The sequence below is a fragment of the Alosa alosa genome, chromosome 15 (assembly GCF_017589495.1).
Source record: "Alosa alosa isolate M-15738 ecotype Scorff River chromosome 15, AALO_Geno_1.1, whole genome shotgun sequence".
NCBI lineage: Eukaryota > Metazoa > Chordata > Actinopteri > Clupeiformes > Clupeidae > Alosa > Alosa alosa.
Window position 1 is genome coordinate 7,630,417 of NC_063203.1, and position 21,639 is coordinate 7,652,055.

Genomic DNA, 21,639 nt, shown 5'->3' on the forward strand with positions numbered 1-21,639 from the left:
AGACAGCAAAGGGGGGACGCTCACACTCCCTCTAAAAATAGCCTGAGCGCCGCAGCAGTATTGGACACAGGGTACTCCCAGAGTCATCATGGGTCATCCCCTCCACCTCTCCAGCTAGATATCGCTCTCCTTGGCTGCCCCCCCCCCTCTCTTGCTTTCTCTCTGTATATCTCTCCACACACATTCTTCTTCCTCCTTTTCTCCGTCTCATCATTTGAGCTCGTTGTACCCTTTCTTATTATCTTTCTCTCACCTCTTTCAGTGTTTTTTGTAGATCTCTGGTTTCTAGATCTCTCTCTCTCTCTCTCTCTCTCTCAATTCAATTCAAGTTGCTTTATTAGCATGACTGTATGGGAACAGTGTTGCCAAAGCTATCGTTACATGCAACATAACACATAATAACATAAGACCATAAGACGAAAAACAAAACAAAAATACATAGAAGGGGGGGGGGGATACATCAGTGTGGGGTGGACATTCTCTCTCTCTCTCTCTCTCTCTCTCTCTCTTCATATCAGACTTTCCCCCTTAACTTGACCATCATCTTGCCATTCACTCACTCTCTTTCTCTGTTTATTTCTCTGTTTTCCCCTAACTATCCTTTCATAGTATTATTCTCTCCATCTCTCCCTTCTCTCTCTCTATCTCTCTATCTCTCTTTCACTGTCTATCTCTTTCTCTCTTTTCCCATAACTGAAACTACCATTCCCTCTCTCTCTCTCTCAGGTCGGATGGCCACACACACTCTGTAATGCCAAACACCGCCGGGGTGTTGCTAATGCCCACCTTTTAAAGAGGATGAGGCCTCTAAGTCCAGCTTTTCATTTGCGGGATTATCTGCAGTTGTTATGTGTGAGCGCCATTAGCGGCGTGTCGCAGGGGAAGATTACGGGCCCTCGTGACGGGACTTAGGCGCCAGTGATATCATGAGCGGGACCTCCGATGCGTTTGATACGGCGCCCTCATGACTCGACCGGCTGGTCATCGGTTATTGCCCTCAGAGGCCGGAGTCCACTGAGTGTCCCTCGTGGGAAGGAGGCTCGAGACTTCTCTTGTTTTCAGGGAGTTGGTGACATTTTTTTTCCCCTAATGTCTAATTGGTCCTCTGAAAAGACCTCCTGGAGGAGATCAGTAGCTATAGGTCCTTTACTTGAAAGTCGTCACCTTAACTTACTTTTTAAATCACAAGGGGTCGATGTCATGGACGTGCAGGCTAGTCCTGGACTGGCAAGTTCTTTTTGAGATCTTAATTGAAGTTTTTTGTAGTCTAGAACGAGGCATAATCCACATCCAGGAATCCCTGACTGAGAGCCTCGTCTGAAGGCCCGGTGCTAGCTAACGGCTAGTGGCTAAAGGTGCTGACATGTCCTCATTGGAGGAGCACAGCTGTAATTGTGTGGAGCCAGATAGCACAGCTGCTGGGGATGGATCACACTGCACCATCTTGGCTTGTGTGTGTGTGTGTGTGTGCAACAGAGAGAGTGTGTGTGTGTATATGTGTGTCTCAGTGTGTCCATGTGTGTGGGTGTGGGTTGGGTATCTGAGGTTAGCTGTGATTGTGGAGCGCTACTCTGATGAGGGCTGATTGGAGATGAAGCGCTGTTGCGTTTATCTTGCGGGGCCTGACTCCACTCCAGGGGCTAAGCAGAGGGCCAGCTGGAGACCCGCCGCCATGCCTCACCCGTTCTCGTACTCCACGCACCACACGCGCCACACCCACTCCACACCGCACACCACACACTTCCACACCCACCACACCCACCACACTACCACACCCACTCCCCACACCCGCTCCATACCACACCACGCCACACCACACCACACCACACCGCACCACACTGCACCGCACTACACCACTCCACACCACACCGCACCACACCGCACCGCACTACGCCACTCCACACCACACCGCACACCACACCGCACCACACCAACCACCCTACACCACCCCACACCGCACACCACACCACACTGCACCGCACACCACACCACACCACACTGCACCGCACACCACACCACACCACACCACACCACCGCACACCACACTGCACCACACTGCACCACACCACACCACACCACACCACACAACATCGCCTATATAGTGTTCAATACCTGCTGCCTTTTAATGCATAAATACCTCTCCATTCCCCCATTCCTTCCCTCTCTCTCTCTCTCTCTCAGGTCGGATGGCTACCTCTGTAATATAGCCACCGCAGGGTGTTGCTAATGCCCTGCTTACAAGGGATGAGCCTCTAAATTCAGCTTTTGTTGCCGGGATTATCTGCGGTTATTATTGTAATGTAGGCGCCATTAGCCGGGCGTGTCGCAGGGGAAGATTACAGACCCTCGTGGCGGGACTTGGCGTAGTGATATCTGAGCGGGACCTCCGATCGTTTGATCGGCGTACCATTCAACCGGCTGGTCGCCAGTTTATTGCCCTCAGAGGCGGAGTCCACTGAGTGTCCCTCGTGGGAAGAGCTCGAGACTTCTGGGAGTTGGTGGCCATTTTTTCCCCTAATGTCTAATTGGTCCTCTGAAAGACCTCCTGGAGGAGATCAGTAGCTATAGATTCCTTTACTTGAAAGTCGTCACATAACACTTTTGATCACCAAAGGGGTGATGTCATGGACGTACAGGCTAGTCCTGGACTGGCAAGTTCTTTTTGAGATCTTAATTGAAGTTTTGTGGGTGAGGCGCAATCTCCAAGGAATCCCTGACTGAGCCTCGTCCCAGAGGCGGTGCTGGCGGCTGAGTGGCTAAAGGTGCTGACATGTCCTCATTGGAGGAGCACAGCTGTAATTGTGTGGAGCCAGATAGCACAGCTGCTGGGGATGGATCACACTGCACCATCTTGGCTTGTGTGTGTGTGTGTGCAACAGAGAGAGTGTGTGTGTGTATATGTGTGTCTCAGTGTGTCCATGTGTGTGGGTGTGGGTTGGGTATCTGAGGTTAGCTGTGATTGTGGAGCGCTACTCTGATGAGAGGCAGTGGGGTGGCTGTTTATCTTGCGGGGCCTGACTCCACTCAGGAGCGCTAAGCAGAGCCAGCTGGGGGCCGCCAGCTGCGTGCCTCGCACCACGCCACACCACTCCACCGCACACCACACCGCACACCACACCACACCACACCACACCACACCACACCGCACACCACACCGCACCACACCACACCACACCACCACACCACACCACACCACACTGCACCGCACACCACACCACACCACACCACACCACACCCCACCACACTACACCACTCCACACCGCACACCGCTCCGCACCACACCGCACACCACACCACACCACACCACACCGCACTCACACCACACCACACTGCACCACACTGCACCACACTGCACCACACTGCACCACACCACACCACACCACACCACACCACACCACACAACATCGTCTATAGTGTTCATCACCTGCTGCCTTTACACGACAACACTCTCTCCATTCCCCCATTCCTTTCCTCTCTCTCTCTCTCTCTCTCTCTCTCTCTCTCTGTCCCTTTTTCACCTCTTATTCAAATCTGTTCGTCGCTCCCCACCCTGACCGATGCTGGCTTTTCACTTTTTTATTCTGTCCCTCTTGCTCTCTCTCCGTCTCCCTCTCTCTCCCTTTCTCCCACTCTCTTTCTCTTCTTCTCTCCTTCTCCTCTCTCTCCTTCTCTCGGCTCTCCATTTCCCCTCTCTCTGGCTCCATCCCTCCCTCTCTCTCTCTCCCCCTCTTTCTCTCTCCCTCTGTATCCCGCACAGCGTTTCTCTCATTCACTCTACCTCTCACTCCCTCTCTCTCATTCTCTCTCCCTCTTTCTTCCCCTTTTACTCCCTCTCTCTCTCTCTCACATAATCTTTCTTTTCTTCCCTCCCCTGTTCTCTCTCTTCTATTCTCCCTCCCTCCCTCCCTCCTTCCCTCTCTGCCTTGTGTCCAGTAGAGGCTATCCCAGGCTTTGGGCCTGTCTGCCTGTGGCGGCCAGCAGACATGTTCCGTCAGCATCAGGATCGCACCCAGGCCCATGATGCTAACCATCCCAAATCATCATCCAATCATAATGCTCTCATACACACACACACACACACACACACACACACACACACACACACACACACACACACACACACTCACACACATAGCTCTGTCTGAGACACCGACATAACATATTTCGACACACAAAACACACAGAGATTTAACAAGCATACACAGCAACATGCCATCACCATCACACACATTTGCTATACATAAACACACACACACACACACTCACACACTCATTTAATAGCAGAGGGTTAGCAAGGACAAGCTGTGAGGTCAGGGCTCATGCCTGGCAGGCAGTGTCTCCTGGCGGGGCCCCCGGTCCAGAGGATTAGGGCCCCCCCACCAGCCCACCCCCCAGAGCAGAGAGGCGTCTGTGGCTCTGCAGAAGGGCGCTCCACGGCTTAGAGGTGGGCTTCAAGTGGGCTTCAGACGGACGTGAGGTGGAGGTGGGGGTGGAGGCCAGACGGAGCAGAGGGAGGCAGGCGGAGGAAGGGGCCGTTGGGCTCAGAGCTGAGACGCGCCGCCGCCACCTCCACCACCTCCACCCCTCACCTCCTCATGTGTAGGCCCACGCAGCCAGCGCTGCCATGAAAGTGATATCATTACAGATTACAGCCTATAAATCTCCTACCGCGCCACACACATCTCCACAGGGGTGTGTGTGTTGTGTGTGTGTGTGAGAGAGAGAGGGCGAGTGTGAAAGAGAGGAATGTGTGAGAAGTAATATATGTGTTTGAAGCGTGTGTAAGTGTACAATAGAAGAACAAGGGGTTAGGTAGACTGAATGAGACCATAACTTTAGAGTTCTCAGATTACATTGTTCAACTGTGTAGTGTATGGTATGTTGTGTGTGTGTGTGTGTGTGTGTGTGTGTGTGTGTGTGTGTGTGTGTGTGTGTGTTTGTGTGTGTGTGTGTGTGTGTGTGTGTGTGTGTGTGTGTGTTATGCAGTGTTAAAGATAGAGACAAGGAGCTACATATGAGTGTGCTCTATTTTACACGAATGCTCAGCCTGCTTCATTTCTCTCTGTGTCTGTGTGTATCTGTCTGTGTGTGTGTGTGTGTGTGTATTTGTGTGTTTGAGAGACAGAGGGAGAGCCCGATAGATATAATGTCTGTGCATGTGTGAAAGTATCGCGTGTAAAGCAGTGGCCACATAGCCAGATTGCCACCCCTCTCTCCTTCACACACACACCTCCCTCCAAAGGAAAGCAGAAAAGTGTGACGCCATTATTTACTCCTTCGCCACGCCAACCACTCCTCTCTCTGTCTCTTCATCCCCCTCTCTCTTCCTCCATCCACCCCTCCACCCCCGGCCCAGCCCAGCCTCTTCTCTCCCCGTCGTCTGGGCCCGTTTGTGGGGCTCACGCCAGCCCAATCTCCTCCAGGTGTGGACCCTGACCCAGGCCGCCCCGCTGTCTGGTTGGCGTCTGGGCCCAGCATGTAAACCAGCCTGAATTGCTCCTGCTGTTTATTTTTGCATAAAGTCCTCACCCACTCCCACACACACACACACACACACACACACACACACACACACACAGGCATACACTGTGTTTGTGGGTCAGGCAGTAAGGCTACACAGCACTGAGACTGGCCACTATCTGCACTGAGGAAAAGCAGACCTACACACACACACACACACACACGCACTCACTCACACAGACCCACATGCACACACATACACTCAGTCACTCACACAGACCTGCATGCACAGCACGCACTCACTCCCTTTACCTGCACACTTGCATGCGCACACACACGCCCGCGCACCACACACACACACACACACATAGCTCTGTCTGAGACAAAGACATACACGCACCCCACACACACACACACACACACACACACACACACACACACACACATACATACACATACATACATACATCCAGTGCGGTCCCCTCTGGCACGCTCCCTTCACTTCAGACCCTACTGTAGAATTTATGAGCACCTGTCACAAGGGTATGTGGGCAGCATGCTCGGCACCAAAGCAAACAAACACCCTTCTCATGCGCAAATCATCACAGGGAATGTGCCGCCAACCCACCACCACCACCACCGCCGCCCGCTACACCACCCCCACACCACACCACACCGCAGGCTCATGACACCGCTTTGATTTCAGGTCACTGGCCGCCACGGTCGGGCCAGCCCATTCCTCCTGTTTGAGCCAGGCTGGAAAACATTGTCCTTCAGTCTGCGTGTGTGTATCGCAGAGAGAGAGAGAGAGAGAGAGAGAGAGAGAGTGTATTTGTGTGTGCATATGTGTGTGTGGGAGGGAGAGAAAAAGATAGAGTGTGTATATGTGTATTTGTGTGTGCTTGTGTGTGTGTTTGAGAGAGAGAGAGTACTGTATGTGTTTGGGGATGAGAGAGAGATTGAGAGAGAATGAGTGTGTGTGTAGGTGTGTGTGTATGTGTGTATGTATGTATGTATGTATGTATGTATGTATGTGTGTGAGGAGGGGGTGAAAAAGTGTGTGTGTGGGTGGGTGTGTGTGTGTCTGTGTCTGTGTCTGTGACACTCTATAAAAGACAGAGGCATGAGGGAAGGATGTGGGGAATGGGAGTGTGTGTGCATGTGTGTGTGTGTGTTTGTGTAGTTAGTATTACAAGTCCTGGCCTCACCTCTCCAAATCCTCCAAGCCTCCATTACCCACAAGTAATAAAGGGTAAAATACGACGCTGAGGATATGGCCTGTGTGCATCTGATATATGTCAACATACACCACGTATATTAGCAAGCACATGTATTCCGAGCCCTTTTGCTCATGCCGTGCTGAGATGGAGGGGCATGTTTTACTGTATGTCATGTTTAGAACTTAAACCTTATGCACAGACACCATTTGGCACAGACATGGCAGAAACTGAATTTCCTTCCTCAGAGGCGAGGGAGGGAGGGAGAGGGGGGGGGGGGGTGATGTGATATCGTGGGCTTGTGTTTCTGTGGGAGTTAGCGATGCTGTTAGTGGACATCTCACTCATCTGTGCTCCTCATGCTGCTGTATTATTCGCTCTCATTATCTCTCGTTTGGGACGCTGTGTTTCTACGGAGGGCAGGGATCTGAAATACTACTTGGCTGTAGTGGTCCCAGAGTATCTGACACAGGAGATTCTCCTTAAAGGAGAGTTCTGCCGATTTTACATATAGATCTATGTTTCGCCAGGTCACCACCGAGTGCTGTCGGTATGAAAAGAATCGGTACCTAGATCGAGTTGCTGCAGCTAACCGCTAGAGCAGCCAGGCAGCTACAGTGCTTTAAATCACCTCTCTCTCTCTCTCTCCCTCTCCCTCTCACTCTTTATCTATCTACAGTATCTCTCCATCTGTCCATCTATCTTCTCTCTCTTTTTCTAATTTGTGTGAACCTTTTACAAGACTCTTTAGTGTCATGTGTCCTCGCCTGGAGCTCTGGACTCTGCTGTCTGACATTCTGAAGTGCTGATCTGTAGACTGACAGCATTTATGGGGCCCAGTCAGGCCTTAACGCCTAGCTGTAGAGCGCTTGGGCTAGTAAAGGCTAACTCCTTCGGCTCCTCAAAATGGACAACGTCCCCCTAGCGTGCTAGCGCACTCGCATTCACTTTCTTCATTTCTGAGAAACTCTCTGGCCACCACCTAAAACAACTGGGCCTTATTACGAACGTCCACAACTGGAGAGAGCCTGCCTGTTATTTGCGTTCTCTTGTGCGGTCCACTGTCCACACGTCAGTGAGAGTCACGTGGCCTGCTCTGGCCAGACCGGGAGTCCTCGGGGAGAGATGAGGCAGGACCAGACCACGGTTCACCCCAGCACCGGGCAGACACAACAGGGCCGCTCGCTTCCTGAGGAGAGGAGTGGCCTGGAGAGTGGGAGTGTGTGTGCAACCAAGGGGTACTGTGTGGCAGACTCACACACTTACTCTCGCACACACACACTCTCACACTAACTCACACACACACACACACACACAGTCTCATATACTTACTGAATCACACACACACACACACGCACACACACTCTCACACTAATACACACACACACACACACAAACAGAGAACCAACCAGGCTGCCCATTCTCCACCAGACGAGGAAACCATTTAGTTCTCCTCACGCCAAGGCCAAGCAGACAAACGCACGCCCCCTCCAAAAAGAGGCTGAGAAAGAGGTTCCCCAGTGCAGGAAATGGCAGAAGGGGCCATTGGGATGCCTTTAATTGGAGCACTCCCATAATCACGGCTGAGGAAAGGGGCCAGCTGCTTTTCCTTAATGGAGCCGCAGAAGAATAGAGAGAAGAGAAGAGAAGAGAGCACATCCCTGTCTCCCCATCACTCACAAAGGCAGTGCCTCACTGCTAACTGTGTGTGTGTGTGTGTGTGTGTGTGTGTGTGTGTGTGTGTTTGCGCGCGCGCAGTTTGTGCACGTACATGTATTGGTTTGTGTGTTCACATGTGTGTAGGTAACTATTTAGGTGTGTATGTGTGTGTGTGTATGAGTGGAGTGTGTGTTTTCAAGGTGTAGCAGAGGAAGGATGTGTCTCAGGGCCTCCTGCCCCTATGTTGGCACCTCTGGCCCTGCACAGCGCCCTGTGATGATGTGGAGGGTGACGGCAGCCGGGATCGGGCAGCGGGCAATGTCTTCCCAGAACCGGCCGGCCTCCCCAGCCCCAGTCCCAGTCTCTGCCCCTGTCTTCGTCATGCGGCCACATTAGCGGGATTTAGCATGTAAAACAAGCCCCTGATCAAAGGCCGCTCAGCGCTCGCTTTATTACGCCTGGCACCAGACGGACCCTGCTTCTTATTTGGCTGGAGGACCATTTACTTTTCAGCATGTAAATCACTCATAATCACTCCTCCCAGTGCCTGGCTTGAGAAGAAACACACAACACACACACACACACACACATTCACACACACTTACACAGGTCAGAGGAAACGTACCGAGACCGGAGACCCAGCTCTGAACTCCTGTCGGAGATCTGGGCAGGAGTAAATATTGATGTTCAATAATTACTTGGTCAATACGGCGTATGTGTTTACATGCTGGCTGGTGTTGGGTATCGGGACCTCTATCTTGTCTGCAAGTATATGAGCCTTTCCGTGCTTATTGGTTTCAGACATGCTAAATACTTTGTGTGTGTGTGTGATGCTAAATACTTTGTGTGTGTGTGTGTGTGTGTGTGTGTGTGTGTGTGTGTGTGTGTGCGTGTGTGTGTGTGTGTGTGTGCACGTTTATGATTGAGTTTGTATTTTAGGTCATCTGTGTATATTATGCACATATGGATATGGATCTTCCATGTTTGCTTATATTTGTTTCTGTTTGTGTCTATGAGCACATGTGTTTGTATGTACACATATTTATATGTACTGTTTATATGTTGGGGGTTGTACTGTGTGTTGGTGTAAACATATGATTGCATGTATATGTAATTATGTATGTATATGTATATGTTTTAACACTGTTTTACTCTTCTTGTGTGTTGAGCAGAGTTGCAGAGGGAGGGGAGCATTGAGACCCTCAGCAACAGTTCTGGATCTACTAGCGGCAGCATCCCCCGCAACTTCGAGGGCTATCGCTCGCCGCTGCCCACCAACGAGAGCCAGCCGCTCAGTCTCTTCCCCACCGGCTTCCCCTGAGACCCCCGCACGCTTCTCCTGAGACCTCCCACACACACACACACACACACACACACACACACACACACACGGAGAGAAGGATCTCCTACCCCCCTGGACCCCACCACCACCATCCCTCCTCTTGCTGCCCCCTGATCGCCCGCCAGACAATCGTGATGTTTAAGACATACCCATCATCCTAGGGGGATCACACACATGGGATGTTTCTCTATGAGGCCATCACTCACCCCTCCTCTCCTCCCCCTTTCCCCCTTTCTTCTTTTGTGTCTTTTTCATCCTTTCTTCACCCCAACCCTGACCACTGCCCAGTTGATCCCAGGATCCCAGCCTCCCAATGGTCGATAAGGCAACATCTCAAGTCAGGATGAATGAATAAGGATGACCCTGTCTCCCAGCGCTATGCTACGCTACGCCGTAACTGAATAACTTCATGTTAACTTGTGTTACAACAGCACTCATAGGTGTTGTATGTCGTCATAGGATGAATTATTCCCTTCTGTTCCAGTAAATGAGAGAGACAGAGAGGAAGAGAGATAGAGAGATACAGATATGTGATATTTTTGTCTGATGTTGATAGAAGGGATCATTTTGTTCCACTCACCTGTGGATGTGAGCCACCATTGATATCATCATCATCATCATCATCTCCTCTTATACAGTATGTGACCGTTTCCACGACTCAATGACTGAATAGACATGCTTGTGGGACTGTCTGTGTGTGTGTGTGTGTGTGTGTGTGTGTGTGTGTACTGATTACCTCTACACTGAGCGTGAGCATGAAGTCATGCGATCGTTAGTGTTTACTTTAAACGGATCCAGCAGCGAGTCAGGCTGAGCTGAGGGTTGGCTGGCGTGGTGGTGGTGGTGGTGGTGGTGGTGTTTGTTGTTGAAGCGCTTGCTGCTGATGCTGCCGCTGCTCCTCGTCTCTCAGATGTGTAATTGTAATTGCCTTCAGGTGATACTCTACCTTTTCCTCAGACATGTTTTTTTTTTGTTTGGAAACACATTTCAAGTTGAAAACAGATGAAGGCATAATCAGACAGGCAAGACATGAATTGCAGATCCTCAGTCGCAATTTAGAATTGAGTTAGCCCCTATAGTAGCTTAGCCAGGTGCCCTTTTTAAATCATTCTGTTATTTCATACATACGCATGGCTTACTAAGACATCCGTTTTTATTGATTTCTTCTTTTTTCCTCTTCTTGTGAACCTGATATTGTTCAGCAAATTTCTTTGTATTCCTTGCTCCATGTGCAGAGGTATGGATTTCATATTGTAAGATTTTTGAGCCTTTGTGGGTGATTTATTTTCCGTTGCTGTAATTATATTTCAGATTTTTTTTTAGGATGTATTCAATCCTTTGATTTGTTTATTCTTACATGGGTTGCTTTTGTTTTGTTTTTTCATAAGGGATTTTAAATTAGCTATTTGGAGCCTATTCATGTTAAAGTAGGAGCCATGGTCCTAACACCAAAAGTCTTGTGGTGCATGGGTGGTCCTTTAGCCTGATACCTGGTGTTTAATCAGGTTTTACACACACACACACACACACACACACACACACACACACTTACACAATTGGCTAACTACCAGCTCACTTTTAAGTTCACACCAATATCTCCAAGCTGAGCTGACATAACTTGCACTAATTTTAAAACTGTTTCGATATCAACATGAAATTATGAAATTATGTTTAATTTCCGAAGTAGATCTACCATTTACCACAGATTTACAGCCTCAACACTTAGCCAAGTATGCTAGTGCAGAGGACAGTTACAAATAAAAAGTGCCCCATGTTGATTGTACATGACCTAGCAATGCATGTATTAGATAAAAATGAATGGCTTTGAGTGTTACAGAGGAGAGAGGGGAGAATTTTATGCTTGTTAGTGTATGGCTTTAATAGTGGCTTAAAGGGGCATGAGGTGTATCTGTGAATGAAGCACCAGAGAACTGTAAACATTTTTTTCTTTGCTTTGTTTGTTTAAACGTTGAATGTTATTGCCCCCTCCTTAGCCATGAATCTGCGCAAGTGACATGAAAAGACTTCAGAAAAAAAGGCCTTTTGTCTGTTCTTTGAAGACAACGATGGACACATACCTATATATTTTTAAATAGTAAATTTCACAGCTTTTTTCCATTTTAATGTGTAATATATCTTAATAGCGCATTGTGTGTACTGAGCAATGGCATTACTGCGTGTTAATAAAAAGGAAAATATTGTAATGACATGTTGAGCAAATTTTGTATTGAGAATAAATGCTTCCTTCTTCTCACTTTGGTGTCTTAGCTTGGCCAGTCAGGATTGCTGTCCTCCACAATCTCTCATACTCATCTCCAGGCTGTTGTGACTTTCTAAGTGTTTTTGTTTTTAAACATGCACTAATTCCATTTCATTGGCTATTCTTTCTTTTTTTTGTCAAGTCCCACTACTGTCTGTAATTAGCTTTCCTTCCATTAAAATACTAATGTCAAATGATTTGTAAGAGAATTAAACAGAAAATATTTCCCCAAGACTACACTGCCACAGTCACTTCTTTTCGTGCATGCAGAATATCTTTGTGTGTGTGTGTGTGTGTGAGTGAGTGAGTGAGGGAGAGAGTGTGTGTGTATATAATTTTGACAATTATTATTTTGCAATTATTGTGAAATATGTAAAACCAATGCACTCCACTCGGCTTGTAGAAAGATGGTATCGCCGTGCCGTTATGATTAACTGTGGGCTTTATTAAAAGTGTTGTAAGACCGTCATAAATAACCATCAAAGGCCCTGATGTCAGCGCAGCTCCGTGAAACATGAACTGGGTCTCGTCAAAGGCCCCGAACAAAACCAGACTGATGTAAATGCAATGGTCTTTATTGTCTGAGATCACAGAGAAAGCAAGAGAACAAGGCAACGAAAGCCGCAGGAGGAATAGACACAAGTTGACATTAGTCTTTGTTAAAAAAAGATGTTTTCAGACACAAAAAAAGTCATTTTGTCTGTGATATATTTAAGGATCCTGTGACATTCAGACATTATATCTCGCTCGCTAAAGAAACACAAGTACTGTCTACAAATGAACACACCCTGCCAGACTTGCAACAACATCATTGTAGAAAATCTTTTTGAGCATCTCTCCTAAAAGTACCAACTGCGTGTGCTACGGTGCCGCTTGCAGAACACAACTGAGTGGTCTATGGTCTTGCCATGCTTGTCATCAGTTCCTGTGTGCTGTGGCCTAGGTTGCTTACAGTACTCTGGCTGTTTCACATGACGGATGTGAAGCCTCTTTACAGAACATACCTCTGAGATAACCTTGGGGCTGCCTTCTCTGCCTTTTATATGCCGTTTCCTGTGAGGTTCAATGAAACAATACTACTGCATTTTGCATAAGTGGCTTGGAGGAAAAAGAACACTGTGATCATTTGCTGGCACACTTGGATTGTGTTTCCCTTTCGTGTGAACGCCTGTAAGTCTCTAAAGATGTCTGCTATGGACGCGTTGAATTGCAAATGTGAAATGATCTACCCTGCTGGCTCCTTCGTGTTGTCCAGGGGGATGTGCCCATGGGTGGAGTGCCCTGCTCTCTTACCCACACAGGCCTTGGGTCCACTCACCATGGACAGGACGGGCCCCGCCCTGGCCCTAGCCCCCGCACAGCGCCTGTATGGGGGGAGAGAGAGAGACAGAGAGAGAGAGGAAAGAGGGCGTCTGGAGACTGGGAATGATATACCTGCACAGATCTCCTTGGCCCGGGGAGGGTCAGGTCATGTCACATCTCTGGAGCTTGCAGCCTAAAAATATCAGGCCTAGAGATAAGAGTCATTTGGAGGTGGTGGGAGCCCAGTGTCTTTTATACAACTCTTTAGGAGTCCTGGGGTGACCAAATTATAGAGCAAACTGCATCACCTGATGGACATATATTTATAGCCTGTTCTCTTGTCCTTTCATTTATGCACTCTCATTCGAGTGGTAATGATGTTTGCTGTAGATAAAGTGTCATCCTTGCTCATAAATCAATGTGGGCACTTCTTGAGCTGGGTTGCAATGAGTTTCAAATTTAGTTGTGGTGCATTTACTTTAGGTTGGTCAAGATGCACAATACACACCCTGTTAATCTGATTATGTTTAAAAGAGCAGAGTGCCAGCGCGACAGCACTGGCAGACGGCAACCTCTGCGGCCCATGGCCAGTCGACTCAATGCAGTCCGCAGGCCAAGGCGCACACGTTGCATGCCAATTTGTCTGCTCCCCTTGGTCGAGTTTTAAACCACCGGCAAGCAAATGAGGAAGGTTCGAGTTGCTTTTCAGGTAAAAGTTAATTTACGTTCACGGAAATAGAAGAGGAGGAGGAAGGAACCTAGAAAGCCTCCTTTGAACTCACGTACCCTAATTTGGCGATCACTGATTTAGGACAAGTGCTTTTTAAAATGCGTTGCTTTGTCTGCTCTTTGTATAGGCTACTTCCACTGATCAGCTGCCTGCTTGTGACCTCAACATGTGGTTGGTTAACACTGGACACTTAAAGTGGAATGCAGTCAAAGCATTTAGCTACGCAGTGACCTGATTGGCAAAAACTCTGTTGTGCCTTCCTGTCAAATTAAATAAAACGTTAATTTTAAGAGGTACGTGTGCAGTCTATAACATTACACTTTGTTAGGAGTTAGAAGACCACAACAATTTGTGTAAAGACATGCTCATAATATAAACCACGTAAACCAGTGCAGCTAACTTCCTTCATCGTCGGTTTTCTTAGCCTACATGCTAAGAGGGTTATTTGTGTGCAAGTTAGGTTAGGCTTTTTATAATTAGATGATGTCATGTGAGGATGTTACGGAAACGGTGTAGCCTACTGTAAATTAAGTTAAACTTTAAAAATGTTTAAACCTCGTATAATTTCATATCACGTCACATAAAATTCAATGTTCTTGTTGCGCGGATTGCACCGTGAACTTTGGATCACACTCAACAGGTCGACACAGCAAAAATAAACAAGAGTCTGGCTATAATGTGACGTTCAAACCAGACAAGTGGATGCCTTTTGCTGGATTTTAACGGATGAGAATCATGCTTGATGTATTTGGTGACAGCACAAACCGCTGCTTGCTTAAATTGTTGATTAAGACGAATTACCAAACACACAAACTCTGTCGCCTAAAATAATTTGTTAATATCACATTACGCCTCCAAACTGCAGACCCTCTGTGGCCATTCAGATAAATCATTTGTTGACTAAGCTATATACCCGAAAGCACCGTCATAAACATTTCCCCTAAATTACCATGTCAACAATCCGCTTTGAAGTGAAACTATACCTTAATATAGACGATCTTAAAATTGTGTTGACCAGATGAACTGTCAATACCCACCAAAGACTAAACTGAATGTTATTTTTGTGTTATTTGTGTCTATAGCCTATTATTAGACTTACAATGGAGCTGATGTCTGTTTTCAGTTCGGCTTTTACATTCGCATCTTGCAGCGGTGATGCAAGCGTGTCAATTAGCTCATGAATGGACTCGATTAGATCATCTTATCTCCCGGAACACCGCGAGCACCTGTGTGCGCGCGGTCACATCATGTTCATCAGCGTGAGGTCTGTGTGCAGAAGATCTGATGATGGTATGGGTAGCCTACCTACCCACTAAAATCATGTCATTTTAACAGCTTAACATCAAATCAGTGCAAAGAAAACAATGCATTCGTGACCTGCAAGTGGTGGAAAGGTGCCCTTCTGAAAACCGTGGGGGAAAACAGCTAAAAAAACATAAAGCATCAAAAAGCAACGAACATTTAAAATTCTTTCATATTATTTTTCCTATCGATTAATAGGCTATATGAAACTGGTATCGTGTGAAACTGTACCCCGTTGATTAGGCTAATCAGTATACCTGCGTATTATAAGGTTAATTGTTATTTATAGACTGATTATTATATTATGATTATTGCATATCCCAGCATCGCTGAAAAAAAAAAAAAGTTCCCTGATTGTTTAATAATTTCTGAATTTAAGTTTCATCTACAGTGGCTCCAGAGGGTCTTTTGCGAATGTTTCCTTATAAGCCTATCAATGTGGGATTATCAAAGTGGTCCATTTCATTTCAATAGACCGAAGCAGTGATAGAGGCTTGGGCCACTCGCATACATTATACTGTGTTGTAAGATTAAAGCCCAACTAACTTTTTAAGTGAGTAGTGACTATTAGCAGTTTGTAGATTGAACGATTATTTGTTAAATTTAGATAAAGGACGAATTGTCCCAAATTAGCCGCTGCAGAATTTGCATATAATGTGTAGGCCTGTCATTTGTTTTCCCCAACTCCACTCCATGTTTCTTCCTTTCTCTTGGCCTACATATTTTCTTTAGGCTTAATAGCAAGGCAGGTCTGTCGACCACTTGTTGCCCTTTTTTTTTGTCCGTTAGCTTTTTTCCGGTCGATTTTTAAAAAAAGTATTAGCGTCTTGATTTGGGAGAGGTGATGGGGTCAGCAATCGGATTAATAATACATTCGTTTCAATCATACATTCACTTCTGGCGGTTCATCGGTTGTCTGTATTAAACCTAATTCATATAAATCACAGCGGCATTAAACGCCACCATATTGCTTCCTTAATAATTCGAAGCAAATCTCTTCGAGAGAAAGTGATGTAGGCATCCTGTACTGCAGCCAGCAGAGTCCTCTCGGTTGAGCACTGCCGAAAACCCCCGGAGGTTAGCACGGGGGAAGGTGGAGTTTGCCCGGGTCATGTGAAGTGTCACTGGACAAAAACAAACCCACCTGCTGCAACACAGCGCACCGCACGGAAAGGCTTCCAGATCAAAAGCGCCCCAAGCACTCCGGGTGGACAGGCAATTGCTTTGTCCCTATAGTTGTGAGCTACACGCCTCACCTTCCGCTTCAACCTAAATGAGATCATTAATTTGCGTATTCATTTAGCCTGTTGATGAAAAGGTATCTTATTATTTTGTTTGCTTTGTTTACAGATTTCAGCTTCTATTACCCTAGCCTGCTTGATGAGTCCTCAGGTTCAAATGTTTCCACAGACTTTATCAGTATTGGCTGAGTTGTGTATGTTATAGGCTAGGCGAAACGCACCCTATCCCCATGCCCAGTGTAATGTAAAACCTGTTACACTGAAAGTTTAAAGTCTACATTAAATCATTGCTACTCCGTTTTTAAGTAACCGAGGTTGATGGTCTAGGCCACTCATTAGAAAGGACAATTCTACAAAATCTACAATTGTCTTAAAAACAGAGGTCTTGTGAACAAAAATGAAACAGCAATAGGCTCATGTTTAAACGTCAGCTATGTATAAATGTTTTCAAGTACACACACACACACACACACACACACACACACACACACACACACACGCACTGCGTATTGTGCCTATGACCTGCAGAAAAATAGATAAGCACAGGAAAACGGAGCAAGGTCTCCTTTATTCCCTGGGGTAATTTAGCGCCCCCACCTGTTACCTGCGGAAGGTGTCCTATAGACTGGCTTCTAGCCTATTTATCTTTGGAACCTTGGAAATTGCCATAGTGTGTCTGTTTAATCGATGTTTGAAACAAGTGCATGGTTACTTCAGCAATGGCATAGTTTGGACTATGTCTTCCTATCGAGGACCATCGATTTAGGCCTCATTTAAGTTAATATTGGACATCAGATCAACACGAAATGTGCATTCTGTACTGATTCAGATATTTTCAAATATCTTATTATTTCTGCATTGTTTTTGTATTTAGGTGTTTTTTTTTACTACAAATAACTAGTTATTACATTTGTCAAGTAGACTATTTCTTTCCAACCCGGCTTATCTAGGCGCATAGGTGTTTATTGTGTATGTTTTCTAAGTTTGTGGGTATTTTCTGCCCTGTTCACACAAACAGTACAAGTAGACTGTATTGGGTGTCGAAAGAGTTTGGAGTAGGCTAGTGAACAAATTCCAGTGTTCAGCTGCCCTTTTCGTGTATGCGGTTGCCATTAACGGAGTCTTTGGAGCGCATAAAAATGGGTGCTTGGCGGAGACATGGGCTCTCGCCATGTTTTAGACTTTGGAGCTGCCTGTATGAATTGTTATTTTTTCACCAATCAGTCGCAATTTGAGCAAGTGGATGGGACAGGGCACCGGTAGCCCCGCTGACTCGGGTCAATGAGACAAAGTGGGCTGGGAGAAGAGCAAATTACATGCGTTCGCAAACAGAGTGGAAGATGAAATGCAATCTTTTAATGAGAATAAAGAAATGTAAAGAAACATTAACAGGGTGTGCGTGAATGGACAAATCCAGAATGAAAGAAAGATGGTGAGAAGGAGGTGGAGGGAGAAAGGGAGAGGGAGGGAGAGAGGGAAGGAGGAAGGGAGAGGGGGCTGGTAGCTAGCGGAGGCGCTGGGTATACATGTGACAAGGGGAAATATGAGGGACTTTGACAGGTCTTAAACGGTCTGGCGCCAAGGCCTCAGTCTACTGGCTAAATATAGCAGGAGAGATGATGCAGAGAGATGGGACGAGATGATGAAAAGATGAAAAGAAGGAGCAACGATGTTAAAGCAGAAAAAAAGAACAATAGCCATTTAATGACCAATGCGCCTTACAGCGTCCTCTTATTCCATATCATATGTGCAAAGTATTGACAAGTCTCCAAACTATCTTCATAGCAACATATTCATTTCCTCGCCGTCCAAAAAATGTAATACAATTAGAGAAGTTATCCTCAGCAGAAATTTCAAGGACGCAAGGTCTAACAGCAGTGTAGTGGGGCATATTGCGTGACATGGGTTTATGTGGAGTTGCGTCTTAGTAGTCTACTCTATAAAAGCTGCATACATACAAGACTACTTCCATGTAAGCAACACCGAAGAGATGCAGTAGGCTACGCGGAATGTCTCGGTGCACCAGCCACTTGTTAAATACACTCGCATTAGAGATGTGTTGCGTGTCGTCTTTGTAGAGCCTGCGCTGAACAGTAGCAGTGCCTGGAAAAAAACTTTCCAGCACCAATGACTTTGAAGTCATCTGTGATAATACCACAACACTTGATTACATTCTTGTCGGTTTCAGTGTGTACAACGAGGAAGCAAAGAAAAAATAAATTAAGCGTAATTGCAGGAACTGTGTTGATGTGATTAGTTCCTTAAGTATAAACACAGAAAACCATTACCATTCTCATCTGTTGTTCATCTATTTCCATTCAAAACGCTCATGTCAAACTTAAAGCCCCAAAATCAGCATAGCCTACTGTTTAACATGTATTTCTCAGTTCGTTTTTGATCCGGTTCATATAAATTATTAACGGTTAATTAAAAGCTTCTACGCATTATTATTTCCTTAGCAAGTTCACAATACTCAGCAAAAAATAACTGCTTGAAAGCAAAATAGTGTTTAAAGACATTGATGCATTGGTGTTCATTACAGACAGAGCCTGGAATTAACTTTGGTAATTTAGGTAGGCCTATTATCATAACGTCCTGTTCTTGAACTTTTCTTATTAGACTTATAGGCTACAATACAATACCACACTATTTACTGATCATTGTAGTAGACATGGTTAGTTGTAAAAAATATCTGAGGGGAGTGGACACGGGTCTATAGGACTAAAGTATTTGTTACAGTTTGTGAAAGAGGAGCGCTGTGTCCTATGATTAGTTCACTAACCACGATCAACAAAAACACCTTGCAGCTATACATCCGATCTGAGTTGTACCTGTTTGACCAACTGAATCCACAATCATTGCTCATTATTAATAATTCTAAAAGCAAACTTCAACTTTTTGTTAATAGTTCACAAACCAACTTTATAAAATATTATTTATCAAATGTTTGTTGTGATGGTGTAACTGCATGAAGCTGGGATGGGCTATCCTTATAAGATAGGCCCATTTTCAGACAATGTATCGGAGGTTTGCATAGCTGTACTCCTGATTTATGGTTTACTGTGTAATTTGTAGTTTTTTCACGGCACCCCTTTTAGCAACAAGTGTGTAAACCCACTTCTGAGTTTGACTGGCTAACTGATATTTTAAACATACCTGAACACTTGAAAAAGCACAGTTCATGTGGTCCTTATTTAGTGTTGGGACATTTTCAAATAGAAATCTGATTCTAGGTCTTGACTTTCAAATAGCTTTTTTCCAATTTGCAAGGTAAACAGTTTTGCAGCTCAATACATCTATCAATTTCATTATCAAGAGGAGCGCCTTTTTATTTCTCCTTCTCGAACGCCTCCCAGCCATCACTGGAATAGATATTGCATCGTAATTAGCGTTCAGGCAGTTTCACTGGTTTTGAAGAAGTCAGTTGTTCTTTGCAAACAGACGAAATGGCATAAGCCGATCATAAATCCACCATCAAAACACTAATGTGTTATGACGGTGAACTATGGGCATATTAAGGGTTAATAAACATATGTTTTTTTTTTACTGTGCGTTGTTTTTTTGTCTTATGTCATGCAAAACAACATTTCTTATGTCATGCAAAACAAATTTTCTTTTCTGCCACGGGACCGAATTGTTGAATTTTGAATAGCCGTCAATATGCCATCTTCAAAAAGAGTCTAAAATGAATCGGGCAAACTAATTGGGTCTATTCATCAATTTTTTGCCCGTTTTAAAAGCTAAGCATAGAGTCGGCTCAAGTGAATTTGTAGCCTAAAGTCTCAACTATAAGCCGAAGGTTTTGCGTGAAAGGGTTAGGGATTGGAGTGCACTGTTGGAGGATTGCAGGGTAAATATGAAGTGACAAGAGACGGTTCTTATTGTGGTACGGCAGCCGACTGGCGCCAAGCGGCTCTTTAACAAACTGGATCCAAGTTAATCAAGGGTCCACCGAAGGGTTTCTTAAAGGCACACACTACAGTCTCAACTCGCTCTAGGAACCACACCAGGTTAGGATGGTGAAAACTTCACAATGTGGTTTGACACACGCACGCAATTCACCTCACCCCCAGTAAGGTGCAGCTATACATATTACGCCAATTTTTGTATGTCTTTTTATCATCAATTTCACCGTTTGTCTCGGGACAAACAATTACATAGTGACGGGAAAAAAACAGATGCTATCTTGAATAAACAATAGCCTTACTACTCATACATGAATTTAGTGTATGCTAGTTTAGTTTCGGAAACGGTAGCCTATATAGCCTACCCTGTACTGGTGTAGATTTTGTTCTCTATAATGTCAGTTTGATCTCACATTAAATGTGTTAGGCACGGACTCTACAACATACATCGCCGAAAAAAATCACATGGACATTAAGTTGACATAGAATATGGATTCGCACTCACCCTGTCTCCTCGCTTGATTTTAGGCTTAAGAATCTTTCAACCCGTTTTTCCTCTTGCTTGAATGCGGCATCTGTGTCTGCGCTTTTTCGAATGGCCCGGGGCTGCCGTTAAAGTGGCAATGTCCGGTTTATTTGCTGCTGTCCTTCCCATGTAGTCTCTCGCAAAGCTGCAGCGAGTCGCGGAAATGGTCATTGTTGGGATAAATGTTCAATATCGTCCTATGGCAATCTTACGCCCTTCACGCTCCCCTTCCGCAAAATCAGCCATTCATAAGTTAATAAATCTCCAACAGTGCGATCTTAGCCAACCAGACAGCCTATTGGCGAATGCAAATTATTATTGGTTGTTGGGAGGTCAAAACTCATACAAAAATATCGTGCTTTGAATAGATCACTAAAGCTTTCCCTGCTTGTTTTGATTATGTATTTTCTGTCGTCATTTGTAGGCTATGTTCTATGTTCATTTTGTTGAGTCCGAGGTTTGTAGGCTATTTTTTTTTAAATATATATGACTGTAATATCAACGGCAAAATATAATAAGAATTAATCGCAATTTGACAGTGTTTCAGTGCGTAGCTTTGGTGCCCCTGGACAAGGTGAGCAGGACCTCATCGTAATTATAAAGCGCAAGCCGATCGGAGTGCTGTCTCCACCGGCTAAGAATTGAGGGCTGACCCGGTGCTTGGCTTGGAGATGGGGGTGGGATTTCCCGATCTT

The 21,639-nt window shown here is 45.8% G+C and overlaps 1 protein-coding gene and 1 long non-coding RNA gene across 3 annotated transcripts in view; one reads left to right on the forward strand and one right to left on the reverse strand.

The window, feature by feature from the left end:
- bcas3 (BCAS3 microtubule associated cell migration factor) overlaps positions 1-12,165 on the forward strand; it is a 258,241-nt gene extending 246,076 nt beyond the window's left edge. For both annotated transcript variants that reach the window (XM_048264313.1, XM_048264314.1), the window contains one exon: positions 9,509-12,165. In XM_048264313.1, the coding sequence (XP_048120270.1) occupies positions 9,509-9,657 (149 nt within the window). In that variant the 3' untranslated portion in view covers positions 9,658-12,165. The remainder of the gene's footprint in view (positions 1-9,508) is intronic.
- Positions 12,166-12,497: 332 nt separating this feature from the next.
- Positions 12,498-21,637, reverse strand: LOC125308198. Its single transcript, XR_007195857.1, has 2 exons — positions 20,924-21,637; positions 12,498-13,302 (listed from the first exon to the last, which is right to left on the reverse strand). It is a non-coding gene; the product is annotated as an uncharacterized LOC125308198 (long non-coding RNA).
- Between the last annotated feature and the right edge of the window lie 2 nt (positions 21,638-21,639).